General features: G+C 51.3%; 1 protein-coding gene across 1 annotated transcript in view; it reads left to right on the top strand.

The window, feature by feature from the left end:
- Window positions 1-205: 205 nt before the first annotated feature.
- RIMS4 (regulating synaptic membrane exocytosis 4) overlaps window positions 206-23,455 on the top strand; it is a 63,182-nt gene continuing 39,932 nt past the window's right edge. Inside the window, exon 1 of the mRNA XM_073793026.1 lies at window positions 206-564. Within this exon, the coding sequence (XP_073649127.1) occupies window positions 468-564 (97 nt within the window). The 5' untranslated portion in view covers window positions 206-467. The remainder of the gene's footprint in view (window positions 565-23,455) is intronic.

The raw sequence follows: 23,455 nt of genomic DNA, 5'->3' as shown, positions 1-23,455 counted from the left end.
TGGGCGGCGAGCAGGGGCCCCGCCCGCGCCCTCCGACTCCCACGCCCCGCGCGCGGCGCCCCCTCCCTCGGGCGGTGCCGATTGGCTGCGGCGGCGGCAAGAGCCCGCCCCTCGCGTCCGGCGATGGGCGCCGCGGGCCAGAGCGAGCTGCGCCGCCACAGCTGCCGCTGCCGCCGCCGCCGCAGCCGCCGCCGCCGCCGCCGCCGCTACCGCCACAGCCACCGCCACCGCCACCACCGTTACCGCCGCCGCCGGGAGCACAGCGCGCCTCGGGTCCGCGGGCCTCCAGCTCCCGGCCCGCTCTCCGGCCCAGCCGCGCCCGCCAGCCCCGCCGCGGAGCCCCGGCCCGGCCTCGGGCCGCCGCCACCACGCCGCGCGCCGTACTCCGCGTCAAGAATGGGGCGGCCAAGCTGCCCAAGCCGGCCGCCGCCGCCGCCGCGGCCGAGGCGCCCGGCGCCGGTGCGGGCATGGAGCGCTCGCAGAGCCGCCTCAGCCTGTCCGCTTCCTTCGAGGCGCTCGCCATCTACTTCCCGTGCATGAACTCCTTCGACGACGAGGACGCGGGTAAGCGCGTGGCCCGCCCCCGATCCCCGGCGGGCGTCCCGGGAGCCAGATCCCGAGGCCCCCTCCCCGACCCAGTGCTCCCTAAGAGGTGGCCACTCTTTCCTCCCCACCCCCAATCCCAAGCACGCTCGGAGATGCGCCCCCAGGGTCTTCTTTCCCACCCACAGGACCTCAGATCTCTAGGATGTGGGGTCTCCTCGCCTCCCGCCGCCCCCCAGGGACCCCTAGATCATCTGCATTCACCCCTTTTCCGCAAGTGGGCCCTTTGGGTCGCCTGGACTTAGCTCTCCCTACTCACCTGCGCCTACTGAATGCTCCCGGTCTTGTCCCTGGATCCGACCCGCCACCCTCCCCGGGCCTCTTGTATGTGCCCACTCCTCAAACCCCGGGGCTTTGGCCGCCTCACCCCCGGGGCTCCGACGCGCCCCCCGCCATTGGAGGTGGCGCGCAACCTTACCGCTCCATCTTTGTCTTGGCTGCATTCATTGACTCCCTGCACAAGACCCCCGCCCTGCGCCCAAGGCCTTGAGCGCCCCTGTTTGTCTCTCCTCCTCTTCCCCCAGTCCTTTAAGGACTGGGGCGGACCGCGAGGGGACCGGTCGGGTGACGGCCTTTCCTCTCGGTTCTTCCCGGCGGTTCCCCGAGGGAGGCGTAGGGCGGCACCGACTCTACACCTGCGCGCCCTCCGGAGTGTGCCCCTGACCCCGGGTGCTCTTGTGCCTGGAGTAGCCCTTCTAGGTGGGCTGAACCGGGCCACCATACAGCGGCTCGAACCTCAGGATCCCAGGCCTGCGCGCAACCCCAGCCAGAGCCCAAGGGGCGGGGAAATGTAGGGAAAACAGCTCTTGGGGGCCCTGGGACCAGGCAGAGGAAACAGAAGGGCTTCAGATCTGGTTCTGCGGTGAGGAAGCGAAGCCACCAACAGGTGGGGTACCTAGAGGGCTTGGGTGAGAGTTCCCCAAAGAGTGCCAGATTGGGAGTTGGAATGAGGTTCCAGTCTTGCTTCTCTCCGTATTAGCCATGACCTTGAGCAAGTCATGCCACCCCTAGCCTCCACATCCCGATCTGTAAAATGGGATGACAGTACCTCAGACATAAAGGTAAAGTTAAAAGTGTTTTGTAAGGTGAAAATCTGAGAGTATTTTAATTCGATGAGGGTATGAAAGGGAGAGGGGTGTGTGTGGTGGGGAGTAGTAAAATGGTTTCATGGACGCTTTTGAGAACTTGATGAAAATATGGACAAGTTCTCCAAAAAATACACATAGGCACCATCCAAAAATTTTTGTCCACAGTTTTAGGGAGTTCATGGGCCCTGCTTAAGGCTCTCTGCCTGCAGGGACCCTTATCTGGTCATCCCGTTATCTGATAAGCCTTGGATGGAACGGTGGGTGATGGGTGCTCATGTCTTTCTGCTGGTGCAGGAGGCAGGTGGGGAGAAAGGGAGAAGGTTCACCAGAAGAAAGTGTTGGCTGAGTGAATGAATGGGGCAATGTGAGGCTGACCCCTGACAGACCTGTCTTGCTGTTGACCTGGAGATGGGGGTGGAGTAAAGATGGTTACTGCAGAGCCATTTTACAGAATCTACATTTTACAGAAAAAATAACTGAGGCTCAGAGGCTTAACTTCCCCCGTGATGCAGCTGAGGGCGGTTGTATTATTATTCTGGACAAGGCAAAGTGAGGAGAGAGGTGGAGGGGCTCTCCTAACCCGGTGGCCTCCTCTGGAGCAAAATCCGGGAGAGGAAGTCCCGGCTAGCATGGGGGCTTGGGGAGGGAGCCCCACCTGCCTCGGTGAGCTGGCTCCCCCACGCCTCACTTGACGTTCAAGGACGCTCCTGAAATCCCAACAGGCCACTTGGGTCTCAAGAGGCAAGGTGCATGAGTGGTGGGGACAGGTGGGTTTTTCTTCAAAGTCATGCTCCGTGTCATGGTTCAGATGCCTTGGTTATTATTGTTGGTGGCTGGTGACTTGCTCTGGTCTCACGTGAGTCAGAGTAGATAACTTCATGGAATATTAGAGATTTTTAAAGGTCCCTATTTTTTTTCCCCAGCGGGTTTCTTCAAATTCTTAAGTTTTTCACTTGGAGCACCTAGAAATCATCTTGTCCGACCCTTTTTTGCCCCCAAATTGGTGTGTGTGTGTATTTGTGTGAATGTATGCATGTGTGTGAGATTGAAGCCCCAGTGTGTGTGTGTGTGTGTGTGTGTGTAACACAAGGTCACCCAGTGAGGCAGGCACACAGCCAAGACAAAAATCAGGTTTCTGGTTCTCTTTCCAGTAAGACACTAGCCCTCTCTCTGAAAGAGGATTTTTTAAAAAGTCAAATCTCACTGTGTAGAAAATGGTTCCCAGGTGAAGAGGTCCCAGGGAGCGGCTGGCAGCCAGGAGTTGGGTTTGGGCATCTCATGCTCACTGTCTGCTCATCTTAAGGGATGCTTCGAGTTTGGGAGGGGGAGGGAGAAAGTGAAGTTTCCTTTCAGGAAGGCTAATGAGTGTCTGGTGAAAATAGGAAGTAGGGAACGTTGTCTTGGTGCTTAATTTCTCTTGTTCTTCTCAAAGTCATTCATTTTCTCCTAAAAAAATAAAACCCCTTGGATTTATTCTTTCAGAACGGCACCACCCTGAACTAATTTCGAAAAGCAGTTTGAATATCTCTCAGATACTGTACAGAGACTGCTCCAGTTGCAGGGCTGTCAGAATTGGCTTTGCTTTACCTTTCTCTTCTTTGCTCCGTCCCCTCACCAGTTTCCTGCCCCTCTGTCCCCGATGACTCAGAAGTGTCCCTGATGGGCCTCTGGCTCATCTGGGTGCCTCCCCTTTGTTGCTGCTTCTGACTCCTGTCCAATGCACCTTTTTCATCAACCGTATTGACTCAGAGCCATCTTCAGGGCTTACATGCCACCCTTCAGCTGGTTTCCTGAGAAACTGTATGAGGAGGAGACTTTCATTAGCCTTAACTGGGCCAGAGCACTTTCCTGCCTCCGGCTTAGGAGCCTTGGACATTTTGTCAGCAAAGGAAGCTGCCCCTTCCACCCCTTTCTAGCCACCCTGTGGTTCAGGATGCTGGTCATTGCAGATTCCTAGAATTCCTCCCAAGGAGCATCTTCCATCGTGCACTCCAAACCCATTACTTACACTGCGTTTGCCCCTTTTCACAAAGATGCTGAGGCTTTAGAGAGGCATGCTCTTGGGAGGCATTTTTTGTGTCTGTGTCTTCATGGCTCAGCCTTGCTGGTACTGGTTTTATAATTGAGGAGGGGTGGGGCAGGGAGGAGTTAGACACGTGACCTCTGCTTTTTCACATCTATATTGTTGGTTGCTGGTGACTTGGAGGAAGAAAATAATAGCATGGACCACAGAGGGTCAACATTTTTTAAATGATTACCTTTCTCTAAGTATCCTCCTAGGCACTTTCAATATTGTTTTCTTTCCTCACAGCAATTCTATAAAATTAACATTTAACAGTCCCCATTTTCAGATGAGAAAACTGAGGCACAGAGAGAATATTCTTCAAGGTCACTGAGCCGGGAAATGAGGGTGGTAGGACTTGAACTTGAGCAGTCTGACTCAGGCATCTGTGCTGTTGATTATTATGCTGTTTTGTGCTACGAAAAGGGCTTAGTACAGTACCTGGCACTAGATAGGCTCTCAATACCTGTTAGCTCTTATCTTTCTTATTACCAAGTAAGACTTATTTCTGAGCATGACTGTAAAAAAGAATCTGTGGGTTTGAGGAGGGGGGTAGCCTGGTTCTCAAAATGTTAGCTTTTATAATTTTAATAAGCTAATTTTATTGCACTGTTATAGCTATTAAGGCAGAGTTGGGCCCTTCTTCTTGGAGGGGGTTTAAAGATGGGATTTGGGGGACTTGCATGTGGAACAAGAGGGTGGGGAGCACTAGCTCCCCATTTCCCTGTTCTCTTTAACAGTTAATTTTCATTACATCTACAGTCCCAGCCCTGCCACTCTGCCTTGGGGCACAGCTGGGGAGCAAGAGTGTCTTCAGTATCCAGCAAATGCCAAAGGGCATTGCTATATCAGGGTCTGGAATTGAGGCTGGTGTCCCTGAGTCTGACCAAGTGGTTTTGGCATCCAGTTCTCCCCCACCCGCCCGGGAGAGGGGCGGAGAAGCTGGAGCAGCCAGCTCCGATTTGCCCATAGGATGCTTCTATCCAGCGCAAGGAGGAAGTTGCCATGGCAACACAGGCCGGCTACCGGTCCCTCTCCTAGCAGTTCGGGCCACATTTCTGGGCTGGAAAGCCCTTCGTGGTACTGCCTTCTTCCGCTCAGACCAAATCTGGTGGGTGGGGTGGCGTGGTGGATGGGTCCCACAAACTAGTGCCAAAGCCCACTCCCCTTGTTTTTGGACGGAGGGGAAATGGAGGGGGCTGTCTGAGTGACTTCTCCTGGCTCGTGGGGTGGAGATACTCCGGTCTTGCCAGACAGATCTCAGCAGGGGTAATGAGAGCTCCAAATCCCGCCGCACCCCAGGCACCTGGAATGACCCCGCTGGAATCCCCCCTCCCTTCCCCAGTTTACTCCTTTTGGCAAGGTTTTCTTTCCCAGACCAAGTGCTAACTTTTGTCCTTGAAATTTGACCTGAACTTTTTCTGGGAAACAAAATGTCCTGCTGTCCCATCCCTTCCCCCTGAGATGGTGGGAACAGAGTACTTCAGCCCTAAAGGGGGGCTGGGGCTGGGTGGATAAGGGAGAGTGGTGAGGGGGGAGGCCTTAAAGTACCCTTCAGGATTAGGGCCACTTGAGGGCATGAGGTGGAGGCTTTGAAGCCTCCATTCCCACCCCCGTCCCTAGGGCAGGCCACTTCCTGTCCCCCCTCTGCCCCTTTCCCTAATTTACCACCAAGCACTGTAATCTCCTTTATGGGCTGGGAATTGGGCAGAACTCTTCTAGTTTTAGATAACTGAGGCATAGTAAAGAATCGAACCAGTTGTTCCCGTCGTTCAAGTTGTGGGTGTGTGAGAGTGTGGACCCAAACTACTTTATCGTAAATTACTCTGAAAGAAGTATTTCAGAAAAATTGGGTGATGGGGAGTCATCCCTTCCCCCATTACACAGATCACTGGCCTGTGGATCTGCTCTGATGCAGTTCGAGCTCTCCTAAAATTCTCTCTTTCTCTGGCACCCTCTCTTCCTTGTCCCCAAGCTGCCAGACTGATGGCTTCAGCTTCCTTGGCTTTTGCAGCTGCCAGAGGCCCACCTGGTTCTGTTTGCTGGGAAGGGGAAAGGAGGGGCCCATTCCCCTTGTCTCCCTTTGAGAACTAGGCTCTGCCTTCCTCCCCACCCACCTCCATCCCAGAGGCCGAGCCTGTTCTAACTAACTGAAGGCGGAGTGAGGGCAGGGCGGAGGTGTGGAGGAGAGCAGACCGCAAGCCAGCTGACCCTCTCTCCCATCTCAGGGCCTTACTTTTCCTCTGCCTCTTCTGACATCTCTTCATTGTGGCCTTAACCATCGCTTCAGCATTTCTTTTAAGAATTGTTGGAAAGGCACCAGTTTTGGAGGACATGCTCAGAAGGGTGCAGACATCTCCCCCACTGTAATCTGTGTACCGCCCTCCCCCCCACCCCATGATGTTTTCCAGTCAAGCCCACTGTCTTACTGTCAGAGCTCCAGTTCCAAACCCCACACCCAGTCCCTTGGAGTGACCGACTGGAATTCTCTCCTTCTCCCACCCAGTTTACTCCATGGGGCTCGGATTTGACTCCACTTTGGTGCTAGGACCTCAGGCAAGTCCTGGGCCTCAGTTTCCCCATCTTGAAAAAGGGGTTAATTATCCTTGTCTGAGCATCTCTTGGGGTTGTAAAAATAAAATGATCAAGAGGCTTGCCTGGCTGTGCTCAGTGCTTTCCATGATCTTACTGAATCATATAGCAGCCAAAAGGGATATCAGCTGTTGCCGATGTACCCATTTTGCAGATGAGGAAAAGCCAGGCAGCTTGGTGTAGTTTAGTGACTTTTTTGGGTTTCATGGTGGTGATTCAAACCCAGGCGTGTTTGACTCCAGAGACCACCCTCTGCCTCTTGGCCTGAAATGGGCAGTGTAAGCCCCAGGGGCTGTGCTTGGGCTGTCAAAACAGCCACTGACAAAGGCCAGGGTGTGAGGGCCTGTTCGCATCCAGATGCATCCCTCCAGGGTCTGCCATCCCACTGCATTGCACCCCAGCCCACTGGAGTGCCTTCCTGGCCATCACTTCCTGGATGATCCCCATCAGAGGGCTGCCTGGCCTCCTTGAAGAATCCAGTTGTCTGCCCTGGCCCTGGGGGCTGAGCCATCACCTGCCTCTCCAGACCGATGTAGGCCAATGCTGGATTATATTTAACGCTGTGCTATTTCCACTTGACAGCTCCAGAGAGCCATCCCCCCTCCCCTTTTCTCCTTCCTCCCCCCTCCCCTTCTGATTCACTCGGAAACTGACAAGGCTGATGTCAGCGCCTTATTCTTAGCCCCCGTAATTGTAACTGCATTTAGCAGTGCGCACTTCATTAACAGTTTCTGCGAGGGGGCAGTGAGATGACTGCGTGGCTGGGCAGGGACACGGGTGGGGGTGGGGAGGGGGCAGCTGCTGCAGGGACCCTGGCCAGCTGCCTCTTCTGAATGGACCAGCTGGGCAGGTTCCAGGCCTGGCTTTCCAAGACTAGCAGTCTTGGAAGGCCCCTGGGAGAGCATCTAGTCCACTCTCCTCATTAGGCAGAGAGGGAAACTGAGGCTCAGTGAGGCAAAGCAGCTTGCCAAGGTCACGTGTTAAGGATCCAGGGCTCTGGCCTTTGAGTCTAGGTTTTCTTCTTTGGTATTATTCATTCAGCTAATATTTAATTAGCTGCTCAGTGCCAAACAGCATTCTAGGTGCTGGGGCTGTATCGGGGGAACAAGGCAGACACAGTTTCTGCACTCACGGAGTTATGTTCTGAGGTGCAGGAGACAGACAATAAGCAGGAAAGCAATTAAACAAATAATTTCAGATTGTGTTAAATGAAATGAAAATAAGACAGGTTGATGGGATGGGAGATAACATTAAGTAAGATAGTCAGGAAAGGCTCACTGAGGAGGTGACATTTGAATTGTGACCTGAATGACAGAGCCAGTAATGGGAATATGAGGGGATGGAGGGATCTAGGCAGAGGCAACAGCTGGTGCAAAGGCCCTGAGGTCAGCGTGGAGTTTGGGTGTTTAGGGAAGAGAAAGCAGACCAGCGTGGTTAGACTGCATGAGGGGAAACGAGGTCAGAGAAGTAAGCTGGGGGCAGATCACTCAACCTGGTAGACAATGATAAGGAGTATCAGGTGGGGAAACTGAAGTTCAGATTGGGAATGGAAAAGACCCCCAGCTGGGTAAAGAGAGAGAGGCCGAGAACTCCCGAATCCCTGTCTTTTTAGTCCCTTAGACACAGGTGGCTGTGCCTTTAAGTGCATCACGTGGCTTCCTTTCACATTGTAGCTGGTAGTGTGGAGTCTGGGAAGGGCTTTTTCTGCCCTCCCTGCCTGCCCCTCTCTCCTCCTCGACTCTTACCCCACCCAGCTGTATAGCTTCTCAGGATGACGTAGCTGTGAAACTCTGGGGAGCTTTCATGGGGGACAGAAAGAACATGGCTTTGGAATCCAACACACCTGAATTTTTATCCTGCCTCTGCTGCTTCTAAATTGTGTGACCTTGGGCAAGTGGCTTCAACTCTCTGGGGCTCAATTTCCTCATCTGTAAAAGGGGGGCATAATAATAGCAAGTTCTTCAAAGGGTTATTGTGAGTAATACGTTGATATAATGCACAAAACACACCTACCCCAGAGCCGGGTATGTGGAACTAAGATTTCCTCAGTTAAAAGGACTAATGAGATCACGGGTTTAATGCTGGGCACGTACTAAGTTAGAAGTTACTGCTGCAGTTGTGGTTGTTACTGTTGGTTTTAACGGGTCAGAATCATCGAGGGGGCTTGTTAAAACATAAATTGCTGGGCCTCACCCCAGAGTTTCTCATTCAGTCTGGGGCGGGGCCTGAAAATCTCATTTCTTTTTTTTCCCCAAATATTTATTTATTTATTTGGTTGCACCAAGTCTTAGTTGTGGCTCACTGGCTCCTTAGTTGCAAGCACATGGCCTCCTTAGTTGTGGCATGCGAACTCTTAGTTGCAGCATGTGTGTGGGATCTAGTTCCCTGACCAGGGATTGAACCCGGGCCCCCTGCGTTGGGAGCACGGAGTCCTATCCACTGCGCCACCAAGGAAATCCCCTGAAAAATCTCATTTCTAACAAGTTCCCAGGTGATGCTGATACTGGTCCAGGGAGCCTGCTTTGAGAATCACTGGGTTAGAGAAAAAGCTGGAGAGAAATGAAGGGTTCTTCTCAACTTGGGATGTCTCCTGGCTACCTGTGTCTTAGATGCTGGGGACATTGAGTACCAAATTCAGGACCCGGGTTTAGTCTTCAGGCACTCATGTTTCCATCACATGGTCTCGGATCAAATGAGCCTCAGCTGCTACCCTGCTTTGCACTGGGTTTAATGTGAAGGACCCCATCAATCCTTTTGCAAGTCATCTGTATAAATGATAAATGAGTCGACATGAATAACACATCAGACCATAATATCCTTTTGTGGAATATTGAGGGGCTCAGGTCTAGCACCTTTTACCGAAGGGAACAGGACGCGGTCCCTTTCCTGCATTGGGGAAAGGCAGGGCTATGTGTTAAAACCAGGAGGTTCATTTGAGGACAGGTCTCTGCTGGGAAGAAGTAAATCAAAAGGACCATCAATGTTAAGGGGCAAAATGCTGGGAAATGCTACCAAGAGACTTTACTGAGTCAGTTTATTTAGATGTTTCTAAGAAAGGGGTCGCTGGTAATTTTCTAGGGAAGGTGGAGATTTTGCTTAGATTGGAGGCGTGGGGGATAAACCGTACGATGTGATAAGATTCCCATCCAGTCCCTTAAAACTCAGAGTCTGAAGATACAGGCATTTACAAATACATTCCCGGTGGGACTTGTCCTCAACTGAGGGGAGACACTTCTCCAAGAGGATTGGCTCAGGATAGCAAAAGAGCACAGACTTTGGAGGGTCCCAAACCTGGGTTGAATCTCTGCCACCTACTAGCTGTGTCTCTTGATTATGATACGTAACTATTCTGGGCCTCAGCCTTGTGCTTTGTAAAATGGAGTGAATAACTCTACCCTGTGAGAATTAGAGATAATGCATGTGTGAGGCATAGAAGGCATTCAGGACATGGCAGCGCTGCCTCTCCTGCTATTGTAGACTTCCTGGATGCAGGAAGTGTGGGATGGTGGGAGCGCATTGCCTGCGTTTGGGACTCCTGGCTCGGGTCTGGACAGCTGGTGCTTACTCTGTGCCCAGTGAGGCCTGAGAGGCTGCGTTAGGAGTCAGGAGAAGAGGTCTCCGTTCAGCCGCCAAATCTCAGCATCTCCTGTGGCTGCTTCCCTTTGTCTTTTGGGCCTCAGGATCCCCATTTACACAGTGAGGTGTCTAGTGGGCTTGGTTTAGATACAACCAGAGTCTCCCAGAAAACAGGGGACACTTGTCCAGGCCCCCATCTCCTCCTTTGGATTTCTCCCCTGCTCCTCTGCCTCTATGGTCGTTTTCATCCCCAGAGCATCCCCTCCTGCCAGAGTTTCTAGCTGATCCTTGGCTGATTGGTCATTCAATACTTTTTAAAAGAATAAGTATTATTTGGATTAAGTAATATATGCAGTTGGTACAACATTTTAGAAGCACAAAAAATATCCAGTTAAAAGGGCCCCAGGCACCTCCGTCTTCTGGGTCTCCTGTCCCCTCCCTAGGACAAACACTGTTTCTAGCTCTCACAACCCTTTATGCTGCTGTTACTGACAGTAACATGTTATGTGGTGAAAAGCCAAACAGCACAAAGGACACCCAAGAAAACATCAGTCTCCCTCACACCTCAGCCACCTAGTCCCACTCCCACAAACCACCAGTATGGTCTTTTAGGCTACCAGTTTTTTCTTTATTTTCCAGTTAGTAAATTCTTATTAAGCACTTATAGTGGTGCCCAGTCCTGTGAGGATTCAAGAGTAGTCAGATTATACCAGGCAGTATAGCACAGTGGTGGTTATGATACACACTCCACAGCTAGATGGCCTGGGTTTGAATCCTGGCTTTGCCACTCATTGGCTGTGTGACCTTGAGCAAGTGACTTGACTTCTCTGAGCCTCAGTCTCCTCAACTGCGAAATGGGCCCATAATAACCCCTCCCTGCCTTGAAGGTGTCAGGAGGATTAAATGAGTAGGTATTTGTGACATGCTTTGTAGAGAGCCGGAATACAGTAGAAGTGTGTTAAGAGTATTAGCTGTTACTGTCTCAGAGCCCTCAAGCCAGAAGTCTCTCTGAAGTTCTCTAGCATCTTTAGCGGAGGCCCAGAGAGGGATCTCATGGTTTGTTCAAAGCCTCACAGCAGGTCTCTGGTAAAACCAGGAGTAGAACTGATGTTTCTGGACTCCCAGTCAGGGCCTCTTCCTTTCCCAGGTGACCCAAGTGGCTACTTTGCACCCTATTGGCGCCTGAGGCTTCAAGTCCATACCCTGCATTTCCGGTACTTGGTGTCCCTGAGAAATGCCGCTTGGAGTCGCCTTGGGAGTGGGTGGGAGGATATGTCACTAATTGGGGCCTGTAATGGAAATTAATTAGTTCCTCAGCAAATGTCGAGAAACATCTCTCATCTGCCTGGGCCCAACACCAACACTGGACCAGGTGCCTTGGGGGCCCACCCAGACCCAGGCCAACCCACCCCCGAACCATCTGGCCCCTGGAAGCTGCAGCCACTTCTCTCTAGCTTCTGTTGGGTATGCTGGGTCCTGGGAGAGGGACCCCCAAACTGGGATGCCTGGCCCTGATGGGAATTGGGTGGGTGCTAAGAGGGAGGGAGAAATTAACATGTGTAGTATTCTTAGACTCCTCCCAGCGGTCTTCAACTTGAAAAGAATATAGAAGATGGGAGAATTCTCTCCTGTTCCCACTGTCTTAGTTTGAGACGTGGATTCTTGTGCAGGTGATATGCTATGCAGTGCTGTCAGGTGAGACCGGGATGCAGGATGGGCAGGAAAGGAAGCAGCTAACGATGGGCACTCAGCCACAGGCTAGCCTCAGCCTGACCCATGGGAAGCTCTAGAGGGCGGATGGCGTCACAGAGTTGACTGGCCTTCTGGACTCGCGTATGAGTCAGTCATGGGCTGTGGACAGTCCCCCCGGGGCGGCGGGGGAGTGGAGACATAACTTTTGGGGCAAGGCAGCTCCCATCAGCTAAGAGCAGCTCTCCAAAGGAGGGGCAGCTGTGAGCTGGAATTGCAGAAACTCACAGCAGCTGTGAGATGGGTGTCCTGCTTGGTAAAGGGGCTCTGGCTGGGCTGGGTCCACCACCAGCTGTCTGGGAACTTCTGACGACCGAGTGAGGAGAGCAGGTGTGGCCAGCTCTGTGCTGGGTAGTGCCCACCCCTATTACAGGTCACCCTCTCCATGGTCCCACAAGGTGTGCGTGGTCATTACGTTAGGTTGGGCTGGAGGAATCGAGTGTCCAGATGGACTCCTGGCTTGGCCAAGGTCAAGTTGGTGAAAGGTAGGACAGGGCTGCAAACCCGGGCCTGCCTCCAACACTTGTGGTCTTTCCAGCATTCTGTGCTGCATTTAATTCTTTTCATGAATATATGTGTGTATTTTGTGCTTCCTGGTGGGTTTCTTTCCAGGTACCTCTTTTTTTTTTTTAATTTATTTTTGGCTGCATTGGGTCTTCGTTGCTGCACGTGGGCTTTCTCTAGTTGCGGCGAGCAGGGGCTACTCTTCGTTGCGGGGGGCTACTTCTCGTTGCGGTGGCTTCTCGTTGTGGAGCACGGGCTCTAGAGCGCAGGCTCAGTAGTTGTGGTGCACAGGCTTAGTTGTTCCACGGCATGTGGGATCTTCCCGGACCAGGGCTCGAACCTGTGTCGCCTGCATTGGCAGGTGGATTCTTAACCACTGCACCACCAGGGAAATCCCCTAGGTACCTTTGGAAGGTATCTATCTTGGTTTTCTGTTTTGTACCTTGCAAACATAAAGACCTTTGGGCCTGACAGGTGTTTGCCTATTTGAGATCACCTGATCCTCATGGAAAATCGGCTTTGTTTCCAGAGAGGTGGGCAGGGGACCTGACTGACAGACTCCTTGAGGTGAAAAGTTAAGGGGTAGCTGCTTTGTCATGGAATGAGCCCTGAATTTGTCGTAAGAAAACCTGGATTTGAGACCCCATTTCTGCCCATTTGTCAGCTGAGTGACCCTGGGCAGGTCTCTTCGAGCCTTGCTTTCTTCTTTAGGTGAACAAGTCCACAGCTATAAGCCTCGGGTAGCCTGGCAGGTGTGCTAATGATACTGCATATAGCAAGGACCTGGCAAGGCTTTGACTGGGTTGGGGTGGGGAGTCCAAAACCAGACCTGAGGGACTTTCCTGGCGGTCCAGTGGTCAGCACTCCATGCTTCCACTGCCGGGGGCCCGGGTTCCATACCTGGTCAGGGAACTAAGATCCTGCAAGCCGCGTGGCATGGCAAACAACAACAACAACAACAACAAAAGAAAAAAAACCCCAGAGCTGACCTCTGTAGCGTGTGCGCGGGAACCGTGTCAGATCAGGGCCCATCTGTGAAATGGGCACAGTGACGCTTGTCTTCCTGTCCTAGCTTGGGCTTCCCACGAAACAAGGATTTGAGTACAAGTATTAGGTTGAACCACAGGAAACTGCCAGTTTTAGGAGTCAAAGCAGTCAGATAGCAGTTGTACGTGGTTCACATGGTTCCCGAAGGTGATGGATGAAACTCCAGGAGGGGAATGAGAAAGTCACTTGGGGAAACAGCGTGTTATCAGCCAAGTTACCCCGGACCGAGGGCAACCGCGTTGAGGCTTCCTGGGGGCTCTGGGAAACTGTAGAACAGGGCTTGGCAAACTTCTGTAGAGGGCCAGACCCTGGATGTTTTAGTCTTTACGGGTCATAAGGTCACTTTCCCAACTGCTGGGTTACACAGTTGGAGGGCAGCCACCGACAATATATAAATGGATGGGTGGTGCTGTGTTCTAACAAAACTTTATTTACAAAAATAGGCAGTGAGCTGGATTTAGCCCATGGGCCCTAGTTTGCAGACCCCCGGAGGAGCACATGTACCTCCGTTATCCCACCCAGGAGTGAGGGAGCTGGGGTGCTTATACACCAACTCCCATCAGTCACTGGTTGAAGGCCAAGTGTGGGGATGGGGATGGAGTGGGGGCAGGGAGTTGTCTGTTGCCCTTGGCCAAGAGAAACAGGCGCTGTCCGCAGGAGGTCAGGCCAGCGGTCACTGAAATGCTAAAGGGATGTGGGACAGGGGATGGCTCCTGCCAGTTCAGAGGCCTGACTGTGTGTGGAGAGTGTACCTGAGAGAAAGTGACAGGATGAACAGGAAAATGAGTTTGGGGTAGGGCCAGATGATCTAACTTCGCATTTCTAGCCTTTTCAGCCAGTTGTTACTTCCAGGCAAAACCTGGGTCCTCCATTCTTGGCAGGCTTGTTCGAATTTTCTGCTTCCCGTCCCTCTGCTTGGGCAATTTCGTCTTCTGGGATGCCCCCACCTTCCCGCTCAGGGCTCCGATGCCACTTCCTCCAGGAAGCACACCTCTCTTCTCTCGGGCGGAGTTGATTGTTCCTCCTGGGCATTCACATGGCACTCTGAGCTTCTCTTCTCTCTCTCCAGCAGTTGCAAAGTCTGGCTGACATCACTTTTCACTGCCACACTGAGAGCCCCTCCAGGTCAGGGACTGTGTGATTCTCTGCTGCATCCCACCCAGGGGAACCCTGATTTGGGAAAGGCGGAGCTGAACCCCAAACCTTCCCAGACTCTCTCCCTCCCCCTTCTCCCCTCCCTCTCTCTCTTTCTTCTCCAGTAGGTGCTGATGACCTGAGACAAGCCCAGTCTTTGCCTTCATGGAGTTTACAGTCTGGTGGGAGGAGGTTAGACATAAGACAACCCAAAGGAACAACTAATAATTTGATCATTACTGTGCTTAGTGCCACACAAGTCAAGTGCAGGGTGCCGGGGGAGGCTGGAGCTGGAAGAACTGAGCTGGGGGAGAGGAGGGGAGGAGACAGCGAAGCTGAGACTTAAGGGATGAGTGGAGTTGGCCAAATGAAGGCGGGGGAGTGGCGGAGTGAGACAGGATGCCATGACTCTGAGAGCACGGACTTGGGGTCAATTATGGGAGTTGGGGGTGCAAGTCTTGGATTCTCTCAGTCTTTGTGGCTGTCTCCCCCTCCCCTCATCTGTCTCTCTTCTTCCTGTCTCTCTCTCTCTCATTCTTTCTCTCGCACACACACACATCCACGCATGCACACGGATGGAAATATTGACCATAATTACTTCTACGGGGCAGAATTATGGGTAGTTTTTGTTTTCTAGTTTGCACTTCTTTGGTATTTTCCAAATTTTCTACAATGGACAAATCACGGCAAAAATTGAAGTCTTCAGCATCCGGAGACCACACTCCCACTGGTAGCTGTGTGACCTTGACCACGTTGTTTAATCACTCCTGCTTCTGTCTCTCTCTGTAAGATGAGGACAGGGGTGGTCAACACACGGTACCCATCACATCCTGACACTTCACCTCCCTTAACTCACCAGAGCTTCACAACTACTCCGTGGGGCAGGTGCTGTCACTATCCCTGTTTTATAGATGGGGAAACAGGCATGGAGAGGTTAAGTACATTGCTCAAGATCACACAGTAAGAGACAGAAGTAGGATTGAAACCCAGATGTCTGACTCCAGAGTCTGAGCTTACCCACTTGGCTCTACTGCCTGCCTCCCAGGGTCAGGATGATAATCAATAAGAAGACACCTGCCAAGCCCTTAGCACGGTGCCTGGCATAGAGTTAGTGCTCTGTAGATATTAATTCTTGTTATTATTAGCAGCTGTGCAAAGGCCCTGGGGTAGGAAAGGCACATGGTGTTTTGAAGGCACATGTGGTTAGTGAAGCAGCAGGACTGGGTCATACTAGGTCTTTAAAGTCAAGAATCTTGGATCTGAGCTTAAGAACAGTTGAGTTGAACCCTGTTGGGTTTTTAGCACGGAGGTAACAGGCTCAGATCTGGGGTTTACAAAGACCTCTCTGGTTGTGGATGAGAAGAATGGGGCCAGGAGGCCCAGGGATGGCTCCTTTTGTTACAGTGACTCTTCCCAAATGGGTCGGACCATCCCAGCATTGACTCCTCAGACCCTGGCAGTGACGGTGTTTTGCTGTCTAGGCTGGCTGTGTGGGCTAGAGCACAAGACACGGAAGTCAGGAGTGTGTCACCAGGCAGGTCTGGTGGTGAGGCGAGGCTGGGAAGTGCCAGTCTGAAGGCAGGAGCAAATTACTCTCCTGGAGATGAGGCCGGGCCAGTTCCTGTCGTGTTACATTATTAAATTTGTAATCTTCCTTCTAATACTTCCAGCAGTGAATAAGAACCAAATTTAAAATGGTGACTTTACATTTCTGGAATGAAGCTTTTGTCAGGAACTCTTGAAACCCATAATTTCTCTCCAGAGGTGAATGTCTACATCCTTTAAAAAAAAATTAAAATAATAAAACCACTCTTTAGTTAAAGGTTGGGTCTGGAGGTTTGTCTGCAGCCCAACCGTGGCAAGAATTGAGAGTGGGGTGTGTATGTCTCCAGCCCCAGAAAAGGCTCAAAGTAGGGCTGGGCCTGCAGATGCCCTGCGCCTCCCAAGATATTTAAACCCCTAAATCTGGGCCTTGCTAGGGAAGAATGGTGGGAGAAGCCGCATGCCCACCTCACCCGCAAGTCTGTTGGTTTGCAGGTTTTTTTTTTTTATCGTTTTTGGCCGCGCCAGACAGCAGGAGGGATTTTAGTTCCCCGAACAGGGATCAAACCTGTGCCCCCTGCAGTGGAAGCGCAGAGTCTTAACCACTGGACTGCCAGGGAAGTCCAGAATCTGTTGATTTGTGAAAGGGTTTGGTAAAAAATTAGACCGCAGTCTTTAGGAGAATTGCCCTGTGTCAGGCTGTGATGAATTTTCTCATGACCTATTTGGGGGCAGTAGACCTGGCTGCTGGTGGAACCATGGGCTGTGTCATTCCTGCCTTTACACTTAGCAAGAAGGGCCCTGATCTGGGGTCACCAGCACTACTGGGCTGATCTCCAGCCCTCCTCACTGGGTGAGGAATCTATGGGGCAATGGGGACATGCCCACCGGGACCCCCCTTTCTAGGCCATGTTCCGGGTACGTGGGACCCTAGAATTCCCTGTCCAAATGGCCCTGAGTCAGCATCTGGGGTCTGTCCAGACCCCTTCCCTAGGCCCCTCCTCCATCACGGGTGTCCTGATACATGGCTGCAAAGTAGCTGTTTGTGGAGGTGAGAACAGAACACACATGTACAGAATGGGCCCCTGGGTATGCGGGGGTGGGGAGGAAGGGAAGGGATGGGCTACAGCAGAGGGCCTGTATTCAGCTCCTCTCTCCATATTCAGCCATGGAACTCAGAGGATTCTAAATTTGAACCTGTCCTGGCCTTCAAGGTCATTATGAAGGCATATTTGTCAGAATGGAAGGATAGAGCATGTTTTATGTAAGAGCCTGATTTATATCTTTTAAACATTTAGAATGAGCATGACGGCCTCCATTGTACTTTTGCCCTGGGCCCTCTACTGTTGGGTGGGGCCTTTGCATCATCCTTTGAACTGAGAGTGAGAGCCGCGCAGGGATGGCTCTTCCCCTCGTGATCCCACATGTGGGCTCTGGTGCACACACATGGCTCGTATGGCATGTTTGTGCCAGCCTCACCCCCACCCCAGGTGATTGAATTTAAATGGTACCTCCTGTAAAAGGATGAATTAGAAAAAGGCCCGTGGGGTGTACCGCCTGGCCAGTGAAAACAGGCTGTGTGTCCACTCAGCTCAGTCGGGCACCTTTGTGCAGGTAGCAACCTGTCCGATAGTTCACAGGGTCCCATGGACCTGAACCAGAGAGGGGCCCTGAGCAAGACCGCCAGGGAAAGTGCTGACACTCTGGTGTCCCAAGATAATCATTAAAGTCATTTTACATTTTCAGTAATCATCCTTATCATGACAGCAAATGTTTATTTTGTGTTTCTCACATGCTGAGTACTCTGAACTCTGGATTATCCTATCAAAACATCAGAATACGAAGGGGGTACAACTGTCATGCCCATTGCACACGTTAGGAAACTGAGGCTCAGAGAAGAGACGCTCGTCTTTGGCTCAGGGTCATTCAACAGCAAGGTCAAATGCAGGTCTGCCTGAGCCCATGAATCTATGGGCCTAACCACTGCTCTGCACTGCCCTTTCTCATTTTAAAGTGTTATTTATGCAGTCAGCGTATTTACTGACCCCCTACTCCAATGTGCTGGATGCTGAGGTAGGTGCGGAGTAAGACGGGGGCCTCCCGCAGCCAAGGAGGAGAGACAAGCAGAGCAGATAACTGGGTGACCCCATTGAGCCGGGGGTGCTGAGGACAGCCTTGAAGGGTGAGAAGCTGTTTACGAGGCTGGAGTGGAAGGGGGGAGGGAGGTGCTTCAGACCCCTGGGGGTTCTGTGTGGTCAAGGAAGAGTGTCCTGAGGTTTATTGATGCCTGTGAGTAGGTGCATTAAGAGATGGGTGGGGGTCTACAAAACAGAAATAAGAGTTAGAGACGTAGAAAACAAATTTATGGTTACCAGGGGGTAAGGGGGGGGAGGATAAATTGGAAGATTGGGATTGACCTATACATACTACTACATATAAAATAGATAACTAATAAGGACCTACTGTGTAGCATGGGGAACTCTACTCAATACTCTGTAGTAATGGTCTGTATGGGAAAAGAATCTAAAAAAGAATGCATATATGTGTATGTATAACTGATTCACTTTGCTGTAAACCTGAAACTAACACAACACTGTAAATCAACTATCCTCCAATAAAAATTTAAAAAAAAAAACAGATGGGTGTGGGGAGGAGGAGGGGTCAGGAAAGGGGGGTGGCAGGTTGGGAAAGGCTCTGGAGCTGTGTCCAGGACCTGGCCCTTCTTGAAGACCAGAGCTGTGTCATCCTCTTCAGGCATCTGCTGAGACGAGTGGTACTTACCAGTCTACCCACCAGCACCATCCTTTTCAGAGTCAGAAAGGCGAGACTGCAAGGGGAGTGAAGGGTCCTTTGGTGCATTTCTGGCCGGGTTGGGTTTGGAACCCAGGCCTCTGAGCCCTCCCAGGCTGTAGTCTAGTCCCTTCACGAGCCGGGAGAGTGGGAGAGTCAGAGAGTCACTCCTTTTCATTTTAGTTTCTTAAAACAATCTTGTGCTTTCACAAGTTTCAAACGCTTGTAGAGTTATTCTGGCTTTGCATTTTCTGAGCATACGCCGCGTTCCTGGTGCTGCGCTCAGATTTCATGTGTGTTACCTTGGATAGCCCTCAGAGGGAACCTGAGGGGGGGTCCTGTTGTTGCTGTTCCCATTGTACAGATGAAGAAATGAAGGACCTCTCCCAGGGTCGCCCACACAGCAAATGGCAGAGCCAGTTTCCTTGAGCCTAACCTTCTCAGGCTATGCTCTGTGTACCCAAACTTTGGGAAAATGCAGAGAAAGCACACGGAAAGAAAATTAAAATGACTCCAATTCTATATAATCCAAGAGCAGAATGTTTAACCATTGGGGCTGTTTCTCTCCAGTTGTGTGTGTGTGTGTCTGTGTGTGTGTACAATGCATGTGTGCAGGAATGCGTGTTTAAACCAAGGCAGGGTCACGCTGTGATACTGTTTTGTAAACCAAAGCCACTATTTAAGAATCACCTTAAAAGGACCTTCATGGCCTGGTCTCTACAGGGACACTGATTTCTAGGATCAGGTCTAGAACTGCATCAGACTTGCCAAGGCAGGACCAGGGACAGCACCAGGCAGCTCACTCAAATAGCCACGGTTCATTTTTGCCCCCTGCTTTCCGCTCCTGTTCTTGTAAAAAAAAATAATAAAATAAATTTAAAAACTGACAGACCTACCCAGGATTTTATTCCATGCCTGGCCCGGCATTTAAATGCAAGAAGCAGAAGGCTTGCGAACTATAAATAGACCCGGCTGCTTCTGAACAGTGGCAGGGAGAATTTGTAGGTCCTGTTTCCTCCGAACCTGGTGACCTGGATTACCTCCTTCCTGCAGCGGTTGCTTTCCTCTCTGTCTCCTCTGCCCATCCTTTGTGGAGCAGAGCAAGTCCCTCTCTGCAAATGCTTGGTGACTGTCTACACTGGGCCTAGGTCCTGAGCGAGCCACCACCAGCCCCATCACAGCCTGGGGTAGCAGGGGTGGACATGGGCACACATGTCCACAAGTGAAAATCTCGTCATTGGAGAAGCCCAAAGAGGGGTCCCTAGTTCTGGGAGTCAGGAGGGGCTTCCTGGAGGAGGGGATGCTGAAGCTGGAAAAGGGAAAGAGGACACAGGGAACCCGGGGAAGGGGTGGCCTGGGAGAAGGAGTCTGTGGGGCCGTGGGTGTAATGCTTGGCACAGAGCAAGTTTTTGTGGTTAGTAAGCGATCACACGCTTCTTGAGGGCGCATCCTGGGTTCCTTTGGTGGCTCCCATGGCTTCTAGGATCCAGCAGTGCTGAGGACAGAGGCTACTCAGCATTTCAGTAGCCCAGTGATTCTTCACCTGCTCTGCCCATGCTCTTGCATCTGCAGCCAGGATCCTGAGCGACTCAACTGAAAACCTCAGCTGGAACCTGGAAATCTACTTCTTCACTAGCTCCCCAGTTGATTCTGATGTTCTACCTCATTTGGGATTCGTGGTGCGGACCCAGGCTCCCATCTGGGGACCATGCCTCAGACCCCCAGTCCAGTGGGGGTCCACCCTCGGGTGACAGTGAAGGGAGCTCACACCCTCTCAGGGCAGTTCCTTCCATTGACAGAGAGCTCGACTGCAGAAAGGCCTTCTCCCCTTGTGCCGAGTCACCATCACCATTAATCCTAACACAGCAATGATATGGAAAATCTAATGTGTACAGTCCTTTGTTGTCTACAGAGTACTTATATGATTCGAGAGGCGATAGATTTTAAATTCAGCCAGACCTGGATTTAAACCCTGCCCGCCCCCCCTTTTTTGGTCCTACCCTGTTGGCTGTGTCCTTAAACAAATGACTTCCCCGTGTCTCAGTGCTTATGTCTTAAATGGAAATAATAATAGTACTTACCTCTCAAGTCACTGGGAGAATTGAGTAACGTGCATGCTCAGTACAGTAGTAAAGCACTTACTCCATAATAGTTTATTATTATCATGATTACTGCTACTACTGTTACGTAAAATATTTACATGGTAAATTCAACATCCAAGAGGTTTTTATCGAGCGCTGAATGTGTACCCTACTATAGGTGGTGAGCTGCATCGTCAAAAAGTTCTCACTAAATGACAGTCATCATTGTCAGTATTATTAGGATGATTTGAGCCTTCCAGAGTTGGAGTAGGTGGTAAGATCACCCACCTTTTACGGGTAGGAAGATGAAGCTCAGAGGGTTAAGGGGTTTCGAAAACCTCCTCAGCTGATAAGAGATGGGATGGGAATTTAATCCATGTCTTCCGTCTAATCCTCTTCTTTTCTCCCACCTTCAGTAGGCTTTTGGAACAGTCAGTTGTGAAGGAAGGAAGGAAGGGAAGGAGGGAGACCATTATATTACAGGGTTATATAAGGGCTCCAGCCTTAGCCCCCGTGGTTTTCTCCACGGCAGGCAGGTCCGCAAGGTCCTTTCTCTTCTCTCCCTCCACAGTGTTCCACCAGGGAGATCCAGCTTTGTTGTGTTTGAGCATCTTGCAGGCATAAAATAGTCCTCGGGGAGCACTGTGTGGCCAGGCAGCTCGGCACGCTTACCCCAGGCTGGTTTTGCAGCCGGAGTGCGGTTTAGGTCTTCTCATCTGCTCTGGCAGCTGCGGGTGCCTTTGACACCTTGTCCACTGTCTGCAGCCCCCACTCCACCCTGAGTCACTGCCCGGTACCCACACCAACAGATTTGTTGGGTCCAGGGCTTGCCCTGGCTGGCTGCAGAATGCCCCCTGCTTTCAGTCTCCTTCCTGCCCCAGGAAAGTGAGCAGGTGCTTCAGCCACTGAGTTCTCTCTCCCAGGGAACTGGCCGTTCAGCTGGATCTCTCTCCACTGGATAGAAGGCCCCGTCCCCGTTAGAGAAACTGCAGACTTCAACAAGGCAATGGGAATTGTAGCTAGCAGAGGGTCCCTGTAACCAGACATATGGGCGGGTTCCTTGCCGGCAAGGTGGGTCCCAAGCCAATGGCTCTCGTGTCTTTTATTCTGTACAAGATGTCGACTGAAGCTTCCCTCTCACAAGCCTTTCTGAGCTTGCTCTCTCCCTTGCACAACTTCAGCTGCCCTATTTCCGTCTCCCTTTCCATTCACTTCAGTAATCAGGCAAATCTAATTTCTAATAGCCTCTGACGGTAGGAAAACGCTAGGTTGAGGGTCAAGAGACCAAATTCAAGAGCAGTGCTGTCCGATAGCAATTTCTGCGATGGAATGTTCTGTTTCTGCGCTGTCCAAAATGGCAGGCACTAGCCACATGTGGCTGTTCAGCACATTAACTGTGGTTAGTGCAGCAGTGGAACCAAATTCTTAAAAATTGTAATTAATTTAAGTGGTCACATGTGGCTCGTGGCTACTATATTGGGCAATACAGCTCTAGACCCTGCTCTAAATATATTGAGCTCTGAGACCTTGAGCACGTTTCTTGCCCTCTCTGGGAAGATGAGGGGTGCCATTTGGGAATTCAGAAGGAGGCTGTCTGGAATAGAGACTGAGGTCAGGGGTCAGCTACAACTGGAGTAGGTTCCAGTTCTGCCAGATACCAACATGTGATCTTGGGCAAGTCACTTAACCTCTCTGTGCTTCAGCGTCCCCATTTGTAAATGGGGCATAGTAACAATCACCTCACAGTGTTAAATGAAATACCATGAATCTCTTAAGTGCCTCACTCCCAGTAGGCTCTTGACAAATTGTAGAAGTAGGAACACATGCTCTCTCCTGCCTCTTTGGACAACTCTGACAATTCTTGCTTTAGCTACAAATGTATATAACGTGCTTCCTTTTGGGACCAGAAGTCATCACCTTGACCTCTTGAAATTATGTACAAGTTGTGTCATTGTGCATCTATGTTTTTTTTTTTTCTGGAGAAAACCAGAATTTTTTAAAAAGAGAGATAAACAGCTTTCAGAAGATTCATAAAAGGGTCCAAAAGGTTTAAAAACTCAGGGAAGGAAGGAAACTGGTACTCACTCACTCGCAGGGCCTGGGCAACAGGGCTGGTAAGGTCAGAAGACATCAGACTCTGGCCCCAGACTGCCAAGCATTCCGGTTCGAGCCCTGCCACCTCCAAGATGCACAAACCTTGTTGAACTTCAGCTTCCCCATCTGTAAAATGGGGGTAATATAGGAGCTATTTCATGGGTTGTTGTGGGGATCAGATAAATGAGTCCATGTTAATTGTGGGGCGCAGCACCCAGCCGGTGCCTGGTGCACGCTAGCTGCTTCAGCAGCAGCAGCGTCGTCATCACCATCATTTCCATCCACTGTGTGCCAGGCTTGATGCAAAGTGTGTTTGTCTCCCCAGGTCTGTGCTTTCTTACCTGCCGCGTCATCTCAGACCGCCCCTTTCTCATTCTGCTCCAGCGGCTCTGGCCTCCTTGTTTGTCAGACATAACAGACGTAAATCCACTTGGGGTCTGTATGTTTGTGTCCTCTGTGCTGGGAGCACTTTCCCCCCAGATATCCAGGTGGCTCATTTCTTTACCTCCTTCACGTAGCATGGTGACACCTCCCTGACCTCTGTCTAAAACCAAAACACCCACCCCTGCACCCATCACCTTCTAACACCCGCT

The sequence above is a fragment of the Tursiops truncatus genome, chromosome 15 (genome assembly GCF_011762595.2).
Source record: "Tursiops truncatus isolate mTurTru1 chromosome 15, mTurTru1.mat.Y, whole genome shotgun sequence".
Classification (NCBI taxonomy): Eukaryota; Metazoa; Chordata; class Mammalia; order Artiodactyla; family Delphinidae; genus Tursiops; species Tursiops truncatus.
This window is presented reverse-complemented; position numbering and strand designations above follow the sequence as displayed.